Source organism: Phaethon lepturus, unplaced genomic scaffold (assembly GCF_000687285.1).
Source record: "Phaethon lepturus isolate BGI_N335 unplaced genomic scaffold, ASM68728v1 scaffold12149, whole genome shotgun sequence".
NCBI lineage: Eukaryota > Metazoa > Chordata > Aves > Phaethontiformes > Phaethontidae > Phaethon > Phaethon lepturus.
The window spans coordinates 6,521-17,037 of NW_010564197.1; the positions used below are offsets into that span (position 1 = coordinate 6,521).

The following is a 10,517-nucleotide window of genomic DNA, read 5'->3' on the forward strand; positions in this document are numbered from 1 at the left end:
AAGAAATTTTAAAATGTTGGTTTGCAATTAACTAGCAAAGTAAGGATGTCCATTCTAATGAAATGTTGGGTAGAAAACCCAACTGCTTAGGATAGGGGAGTATTTATGTAAAAGATCTTTGAGGAAAATGAGAAATTTTATCCTGAAATTACTGCATCAAATTTTAAGTAAAATCAGCTGTTTCTGTCAGCATTAAGTGACTCTCTTTGGTGAGGTTTTTTGTTGTTGTTTTAATTCCTGTCTGGTACACCAAAAACTAAGAAGGTCGGTTTGTTCATATATAGTTTCTGAGATGCTGGTTTGTTGTTTGGTTTTTTTTAAGCCTCCTAATTCTAAAAATCGGTGAATTATTTTGGATTTCAATAATAAAACTTGTCAGTAACAAGACTGAAAGCAGTATCCTTGAGACTCAGAAGTTTAGTAAAAAAGTAAGAGTTTAGAAATTCACCTTTGTTGTTTTTTTGCAAGGTGGATACTGTCTGAGCAAGGTTGGAATTACAGGTTACTTGTGGAGATTGAGACATGTAAGACTTTTCAGTAGGCATATTTCCTACTAATAATATTGAAATTACTCATGATGCCTGTCCATTGGTCATAAATACAAGCTTAATTACCTTTTAACTGTCTATAGTTTTCTGCTAAAGCTTGCATCGCTCAATAGAGCAAGCAGGTTCTCAGCTGTGGTATTGCAGTTCCTATAGAATATAGTTCATTCACTGACCACTTGTAGTATTACATGTGAAATTCCACCCCAAGATGGTGCTAGAGTTCCAGTTAAAGCAATCGGTGCCTCTTTAGTCTGCTGAACTGTATGAGGACATTTTAAGAATGAGCAAAGGAGGCTACTTCTCATGTATTTTGCTTTCTACACTGATGAAACTAGATGTCCCGGAGTCTTTGCTTGTCTGTCTGTACGCGGCCTCTTCACCTAAGCTGTTCTACAGCACACACAGAGACACTGTGCTAGTGTCTAATGCTGCTGATCTCTCAAGGTATGCCCTCATGGGGTTCAGGCAATGTGGTCCATTTCTGAACTAACCAGGCTCTCAGACATATGCTAACTGCCACATGAAACAGTGAACATCATGTTAAAGTAAGAATTAGGCTTGGTTGATAGATTCCATAACAAATTTTAAGAGCACTGCTCTAATATATTTGACAAAAGCAAACAGTGCCTCCCATCTCACTGTTCTAAGAGGTTACTGCTTGGAGGTAACAATGAAATGTAACTGGTGAGACTTCATAACAGTAATGTCTTTGAAATGTAGTTAGGTGTGGGTGCGCTGTTACTTGGAGCATTGGCTTTGCTTGCTTTAAATTATGAGGGGGAAATATGACCCTTCTGATATCTGTATTATCATATGGGAGCACTTAGAGGAACAAAGGTGGCTCTAGTTAAAAATTTGAAATGGTAATCTTTTATTCTCAAATGTACCTTGCTTTCAGCACAAATTTGAGATGTGTCTAAAATAAGATTCTGTCGAAAATTTCTTAACATTTGTCATCTGTCTTGCTCTAAGTGCAGAACTGTCAAACCTTCCATGCAGTTACTACAGTTCTGCACATAAACCTTATTTGAAGAAATAAGCTCCTAATCAGGCCAAATGAATGAATTGGTTATAATTCCACATCTGAGATGTTTTTATTGAATGGGTTACTCTGGCTAGTCTCCAGAGATTTTTATCTGTGTGCCAGTTAGACCACGGCACTACTGCATAGTCTGTTTTGCACTTGGCAATAGTGATGTGCAAGAACTGAGGCAAAAGGGCTTGTGGAGCCTGCAGCACAGGGACTATGTTTATTTTCTTCTTATGTAGGATGCCAGATTAACTAGATTATTTAAAATTCATTTTAATCACTGATTTATTTCTGCTGTTCTCTTCTTCTCTGATGTAGGACAATATTAATTAGGTAATACACTCTGACCACTATGCTGAGGTACTGAGAATCAGCTAGTAAACATTAGATGGTTTAAGTGATTTAACTTACGCATTTTAACAAATCAGAAATGCTGAAGTTGCTCTTGAAAAGTCTGAATTTATTAAAGCAAAAAAATGAAGTTAAGGTTTCAAAACAACCATAATGCTTCTTGAAGTATATATCCTAACTAGCTCCGTAGTAAGTATTTCTGTGTGTCTGAGGATGATTGTTCCAAATTTTTTTCCAGGAAATGCCAAAATACTTCACAAAACCAGTGAATTATCTTTTTTTCTGGGTTGTATCCAGTTGGCCTTCTGCAAAGGGATATACTAGCTGTTTCTAGAACAGACAGCGTTATTTAGGAAAAGATTTTAAAATTTTTTCAGGAGCTAAGAAGAAATTTAGACAAGATGTATGTCTTGAAAAAGAAAATCAAGCTGGGACTGATGTCACTCAACTGCTTCTGTGAGAAGGCATCATAGGGTTTTATTATTTCCAACCAGTCATTGTTTTTCTATGATAATTTAATTTGTATTGGTTTAAAAGAATTTGTATTGGCTCTGTATTGTCAAATCCATTAGTTTAAAAAGTTTTCCTTCTTTCTTCATTCATATACTAAGTAAGCTATGTGGTATTGAATTTGGAAAACTATATTAGCCTGTGTTTTATAACTTCAGATACCATATAGAAAATAGAAGTGAATTTGTCTTGCCAAGGAAACCATCACAGAATAAAATAATCACAATAAATCAATTCCTCTTTCCTTATGAAAAGGGATTTCCTTATTATTTGGCATTTAAATAGATATTCATAGTATCACGTACCTGATTTGTCAGGTTACTGAAGCTGCTACCCTGAGTATAATATCAACTTCAGTGGAAGCTGACAAAAGTTTTAATTATTCCAATTTTTGTATGAGTTTTCTTGATACACAAAAAGTATATATCACACTGGAGAAGTTCTTTGTGGGACCTTAGTCTACACAGAAGTTGCTTCATAACATTTGGGGGGGCATTTGGTTCTCAGTTTACATCAAGCCAGCAAAAGTAAATTCATGCTTATCTTTTATTTCTTGTATTTAAGTATCTCCCGTAGTATAAATCATTTTGTCTTGGAGGCTGAAAGTAGGTGTTTGGTATGATTGAAGCATGTATGATTGATGCAAGTATACCTTGCATGTACTCCCAATGATAATGGGAGCAAAACGGGGCAAAGCAATTCTCTTGCCTGCAGCTTCCGAGAGAGAAAGCAAGCTTGTATATGCACGTCTTGGAGGGAGAAGGTGGCACACAACCATGGCCATGAAAATGCCCGAGAAGACGGTTACAGAGCTTTCATGAATAATGCCTTGTGTTTCATCACAGAACAATGTTACGAAATTATAATTTTCCTTAATGTAGAACGATCGTTTTCACCAAAAATTTGAATTTGGACCCATTATAAATTCTTATCACACACAGAAGCAGACTTCAACGAATGTGGCAGAGTACCTACTGGAGAAATTTCAAGTGTCCTTTCTGCATTTCACTCGATGCAGAAAACAACTTTTGCATAATTGGTGGGAACACACTTTCAAAAGTTTCTCCTGTTTCATTGATAATATAGATGAGAACATTTCAGCATCTGCAAGCTGAAGTACTGTGATTAAGTGAAATCTCACAGCAGCACTGCTTCAAGGATAGCAAGTCTTTTTTGGCTTTGAAGTCAGCATGTTTGTTTATAAGCGATGAATAATAATCAAGAAGAACAGTTTCTAGAGAGGAATTATACTTTCTTGGGGGGATAACTTCTAGCTTAAGGTAGCCTGCTTTGAGAAGGAGCTACAAGAATTAAGTTTTAAATAACAGAAATCAGATAAACTTCTCTAGTAACCTACATTTAGGGGTGCATGTTCATTTTAAGTTAGTTTGAGCTGGTAGTTGACCTCTTTTATCTAGCATTAGTAAATAACATGCTATTATCTCTCTCTCTTAAAATGTGTGAAGTAGTGAATTACAGGTCTGAAATCTGAGCCTGATCCTAGATATGTGATTTACATTTCCTAAAGCTGTTTTAGTACAGAAGCCAGGACTAAGAGAGTTGCAAGAAAGTATTGTTGGAGAGGTATTGCTCTTGCATTGCTTGAGATTGGATTTTTTTTGTTATATATGTATATATATAGTCAGTTTGTCTGCTTGGAAATTGATATTCTAAGGTCATACACGTATTGAAGATTGCTTGGATCAAGTATTCATGAGCCCCAAAAGAGAAGTTAATAAACAGAATTTGTTTTCCTGACTGGTCCACTGTCTTTGTTGTAAATCATTATGTAGTGAGAAGATAGAAATTTAATTATGTTCTGAGTACTGAAGGGTCAAAAAGGTATTGTACAAATACATACTCCAAATGTTCATAGTGTTATCTACCTTATTATACTGGAGGAAAATCCCATAATGCAAACTGGAATCTTATTTTATTCCCTTGAACTCTGCCTGGATTGAACACCCCAGGGAGGTTGCTGTTTTGGTGGGTTTATTTACTTATTTAGTGGTGATCTTGGAGTTTGGGATTTTTTTTAGTCCTTTTTTGGTCCTTCTATCTCTTGAGCGCCTCTTTTGAGAGTACTCAGATGAATTATACTGTAGCTGAATGTAAACAAATGAAAACCTATGCTTTTATCTAGCTCTCATCATTCTACAAAATATAGAAATAGATGTGTGGTTGCAGTGAATCATATTTTGTGTCGCATTCAGTTCACATGGCTTAACAGCTGATTCATATAGGACAGCTAGCTAATCCTGCTCTTGGTGACAGGCTACATGCCAAGAAAACAGTCCTGGTACACTACAGTCAGAGTTCCATCTCTGCTGGAGAGTCCTACGACCTGTTAAAGGAATGATTTGAAACTATGAATAAATTGATTTATTTTAATTTCTTGATTGTTTGAACTTGTGTTCTGTGAAAGGAGCATTTGTATTCTGCTCTAGTTGATCCTGCTTCAGCAGGGGTTTGGGCTAGATGATCTTCAGAGGTCCTTTCCAACCTACACAATTTTGTGTGTCTGGGAAAGTGAAATGAGGATTTGTAAGTTAGTGCCCACTGTTAGCATAGGCAACAGTTTTTAGTGGGTCTGAATTTGGTGTACCTAAAATGGTTTTGTTTCCATGGTTTGCAATCAATGAAACTGATTATTTTAAATTTATAAAAGTACTTCAGAAGTAACTAAAATAGATTTAATATTTTCTGGAAACATTTTCTGCAGCTATACAGGGGTGTGAACATACTTACAAAAGCAATTGGGTTGCTGTAAGCTACTGAGTTGCTGCTTACCATCTCTGACTGCTCTGCTTCCAAAGTAGAGCATGTTAAAAAGGTCTTTGATTTAAGATTTGACATTACATATATATGTGTGTCTGGGGGGAAAAAAAAACAAACAAACAAACAAAAAAAAAACAACAAAAAAACCCAAACAAAACAACAATTCAAAAACCCCAAACCAACAACAAAACATATCTATAAAAATATGTGTGAGCTTTGCTGTTTTGGGGTTTTTTGGGGTTTTTTTAATTGCTCTAATAGCGTCATGTTGGTCAGTAAGCAAGACACGGGCTATTAGAGTCCGATAACTCCAGCAGTGAGATTGACTGTTCTTGTTCATGCTGGGTGAGTTCAGAAGCTTAATTTATCTGTTAGCACAGTCACTCCTATGCGAGTAACCTAACACCTATCCTTTATGTAATCCTTCCTTTGCTTCAGCCAGCTGATGAGAAGCCAGAAAGAACAACTTTTGATGGAACTGGATGTATGTTAAAGAAAGGGAAGGAAACAGAAATATGTTGGAAACAGTAGAACAGAATAAAATAGGGTTTTGTTGTGGAGGAAGTTTTGCTAGCAAAATGAAAAAATATGAATTAAAAAAATGAGGTGCTGCCCTTTGGAGTTTGAATGAGAGAAACGGGTTAGTAGAAATCTGGGTCAGTAGTTGAAAGAGTCTTACAGATGATAATGAGATTTAAGCCTTTCATGTTGGAATTACAAAAGCAATCATAATTAGGCACTTCCATGTTGAAAAATGTTTTTAAGGTACTCCAGTATTTGCACTATTTGGGCACTGTCTTTAAATTTGAACAGAAGCAAAGCAGTTCCCGGCACATCACCTAATTTTGTTGACTGATTGTGTCTTACTGAACCAAGCCAGTGCCTGGAATATCTTACTTTCTGGCAGTGGGGTTGCTGCAACTACAGCGCGTTAACTTAAACACTGAAAAAATACAGTAACTAAATCTCATATTGAGAGAACACTGTCATATACGAAATAATTGCTGAGGCATTCATTACATTAAGTCTGCAGCTTGTTTTTATATACTGCAGTAAGAGGTTGAGCAAGTGGTCTCCTGAGGCTTGGCATTCTGCACAGTGGCTTCCCCCCTCCTTTTTTTAATTTTTTTTTTTTAAAGCTAGCGCTAGCTACATCAGCGTGCTATGCAGGACAGCGTGCAGCCTGTCAGCTGACTCAAGTATTAGTTTCATGGTACAGGAGGAAATGAAGCGTCTGATTCCAAAAGTTTTCACTTCTTCGGTGTAATGGTGAGCATATCGTTGCCAGTTTTGGGGATTTTTTTTGATGTGATGTTATAATTAAGTTAAAGTGAATCTGTAGTCCTTAGATTTTGAGTATTTGCTACAGGTGTCTGTTCGATTAGCCGGTTCGCAGAGCTAAGCAAAACCAAGGCCAGCTCCTCCTCTGTTGCCCTTTTGCGGGGAGTCGGGGGGAGTTGGGAGTGGTATAAGCATAAAGTGAGGATTATTACAACTACATAGCCTTGTCCACATTGCTTGGTCCTGCTTGGTTCTTTCTAAACAATTTGATTTATGCTGGTAAACTTACTGATATAGGAGATGCCTTCTAAAGTTTAATTTTGCTAAGTCATCCTCAGTTAAGTATGTGGCATAAAGGTTTATATTTAGCCCTTCAGTGCAGCGATGCAGTTGAGGATAGAAAATAGCTTTCTCACTTGACTGCAAATAATTAAATTTTAGAAGTTAGCATGTAAGTCACTGCTTCAGTATATGATTTTTCAAGTGTGTGTTTCTGACAGAATTAAACAAGCTAGTTTCACTTAGTATTCCCTTTTCCATAATATTTTCTTGTGCTTTAGCAACATATACTCACATTTCTCAGCAATTTCTTGCCAGTAATCAGGAGGGATGAGAAACCCTTCGATCTTAGAAAAATGAAATCTTTGTACCACCACGGTGACGCAGCAAATCAACCTTTTTTTAATGCATTTCTGTAACTTGCTATTTGATCTGCATTACCTTTGGAGAGGATGCATATTCCATGACTACATGCATACAAGATCATGTCAAATTCAGGTGGTGAGATAATTATGTAGGAGGTTTGTTTTAAGTCTCAGAATCTCCAAGTATGATGGGGACAAGATGCTGGAGTCGTTATTGAGGAAACTGAGCATAAGACACAAGAAGCTGCACAGTTCTCCCTCATTACCATTCCCAGGTGTACAGGAACTTGCAGGGGACTCCTTGCATCCGCCTTGCTTCTTTTCGATGGATGCATCTAGCTGTGATTCCAGTTTGCAGTTAATGGAAAGTGCAAAGTGTACTGTCCAAGCGTGATCCCTGAGCATCGAGATACGAAGAACATGAATATCTATACAGTGCCCAACTCACCTCGTTTTCCTTCCAACAGGAATGGTCATTTCAGGCTGTAGGTTGGTATTTAGTATTTTGCTGACTGGAGTTCAACTTTTATTCCATTAAAATAGCACGAGGTTTTCTGCTATGGGGCAGTTGGGAGTATATTGTACTGTTTTGTGTGTATGTCTATTTTTTCAGTATTTTGCTGTTCTAGTGCTGTTGCTTTATCTAGAACTGCTTGCAAGTCTAGGCAGATAGTAAAAGCATAAGCATGTGAGAATAACACTGAGATGGGATTTAAAAGGAAGCTTGAGTGTACGGAAGGTTTATGTGGAGGAATAAAGGAGGAAAGTAGAGACTTATAGGGAAAAGGAATAAGATGTTTATTTTTCCCTCTGCTGTCCTGAGCAAACACCACAATGTTTAAAAAGAAAAAAACTGAACGTGATAAACTGGCAAACCTACGGGATAAGTTCTCCATGAAGATACTGTGGAAGTGTTTCTTCTCCCTCTCTGCCACTTACACATATATGTCTTCATACTCTTCTCCTTTTCACCTTCACTCCTAATTTCCAGTGCCTTTCTCACAGGTATAAATTATGCAACAAAAAGGGTCAGGCTTTTTTAAATGCATCGTAATGATCAATTGGGTCTTGAACTTTTATCCTGAGACTCTTGGCTAAATCCGAAGTGACGTAGTACGGTAAATATGACAGTGCAGAGTTTGCAAAACCTTGGATATATAATAATGCAACAACATGACTTGTAGTTTGAAACCGTTGTGTGAATTTATCTACGTGTTTCATGGAATCATTTTGAACTCTAATTAATGTATTTGCAGGAATGGATTTATATCTAGTTATAATTTTTGTTGCTTTTTAATGTGTAGTTACCATGCAAAAAGAAAAATACATGTCTGCTAAGATATGCTTACTGTATTGATGTCTTTCTGTAAAATGAATATTCTTTTTAACAGTAAGTGATGTTTTCTTTTTCCTTCCCCTGCTGTTTTTGTTGTTGTGCAGAGCTCTGGAATCGAAACGTTAGTGGAGGAGCTTTGCTCCAGACTGAAAGACCTTCAGAGTAAGCAAGGTGAGGAATGAATCTTTAAACTTCTAAGGCCATATATTGTGTTTATCAACTGTATAACGTTCTGAGACATGGGGGTGGAGAAGCAGGCTGTGTTAATTCAGTAGCTTTTAATACAGGCCGTGCAATTTTAAAATAAATTTGAATAATTTCATTCAAATAGTTTAAGGAGTTCTGTACTAGTATGCTTTGTTTACCTAAGAAATAGCCATTCACAAATGGAGTTTTCCTCATGAAAAGCTATGCCTGCTTTTTAAATAAATATTCCATATTTAGCATCTCCCTCCCCACCAAGAGAAGTAAAAATAAAGTAGGCTTGATTCTCTTCCTTTCATGTATTGATACTTGCAAAGAGTAGATTGGCCTCAAAATTGACCTCAAAATTGTTACATACTAGCCAAGGTGATGTTGACCATTTATTTTGGAAAAAAGTAAAATTAGTGTATATCTCACAGCATTTTTTTGGTACTTTACAGATTTTAATATAAAGAATTAGAACTCTTTAGTCACCTCTCACACAGGAAATATGCCTTTACATGTACCCAAAACACAGCAACTACTGCAGGGGTACTTCCTTTTAGTGAAATACATGAGACATTAGATGCAACCATTCGTAAAAATATTTTGTTAATTGGTTGATTTATTTTTTTTTTTAAATCTTTTTATATGTAGCAATGCAAGAAGAAGATAAGGATTTGGATATGAAATAACTAAAAATTCAGTAGGAAGTCTCCTAGTGGGGGCATTGCTAACCATGAAGTTGCATGCAGCAGCTAGCCAGTCACGTTTGGTGAAGCTTGCAGGGCTTAACAAAACAACTGTGGAAAACTTGAACCTTGGGTGGTAACTTAACATTTCTTTATGTGTAATAACCGGACTGTAAGTTGTTCTGTTATTTACAGTGTTTTATGGAAATTTACTACTATTACAGGTATACATCCTGGTGCTCTTTTAACAATACTGTTATAAAATACACTGGCTTTTTGAATTTTTCTGTTAAGCATTTGGGATTTTCTTCCAAAACAGAGGAGAAGATTCACAAAAAGTTAGAAGGCTCTTTGTCTCCTGAGGCTGATTTATCTCCCACAGCAAAGGATCAAGTAGAAATGTATGCTTTTTTTTTTATTATTATTATTGTCTGAGATACTTTTGTCTTTTCTCCTTTTACTCCCGTATTTTAATGCAGTGAAATTAACTTAGTGGGGAATCTGGAGTTTTGTGGATATTAAGAAATAATTTTTTTCCCTACCATCTTCTTTTGTTAATCTTATGTATTTAAATACGAGCATTTGGTACCATGGGCTAGTTTAATTTTTGGCAAAGTCCTGCCTACTTTCTTTTGACTATATGCAGAACTCAAACCAACACTACATTTTAGTCTCCTTAAGACCAAGTCAACTAGATAAATTAAAAGCCTTTAAAACAGCATTAATTGACATGTTAGACTTGCAGGGATAGAATCAGTCTCCTGGGTTTATAGAATCGTAGGACAGTTTGGGTTGGAAGGGACCTTTAAAGGTCATCTAGTCCAACACCTCTGCAGTGAGCAGGGACATCTTCAACTAGATCAGGTTGCTCAGAGCCCCATCCAACCTGACCGTGAATGTTGCCAGAGATGGGGCATCTACCACCTCGCTGGGCAACCTGTTCTGATGTTTCACCACCCTCACTGTGAAAAATTTCTTCCTTATATCTAGTCTGAATCTACCCTCTTTTTGTTTAAAACCATTACCCCTTGTCCTGTCTTGTTCAGAACTCTTTGTCTTCCGTTGCAGAAGTGGGCAACTGGAACTCTCTTATAACCTTTAAACTCTTTATAACCAAAGTTACAAAAACTCTTTATAACTAGTTACTGAGTACCTGAGACCAGT

General features: G+C 36.6%; 1 protein-coding gene across 1 annotated transcript in view; it reads left to right on the forward strand.

The window, feature by feature from the left end:
• The window catches only part of KIAA0232 (KIAA0232 ortholog), a gene marked incomplete at its 5' end in the record, with an annotated part of 33,609 nt that overhangs the window by 4,216 nt on the left and 18,876 nt on the right, over nt 1–10,517 (forward strand). The window contains 2 exons of the mRNA XM_010294797.1: nt 8,583–8,649; nt 9,673–9,754. Coding sequence (XP_010293099.1) covers nt 8,583–8,649; nt 9,673–9,754 — 149 coding nt within the window. The remainder of the gene's footprint in view (nt 1–8,582; nt 8,650–9,672; nt 9,755–10,517) is intronic.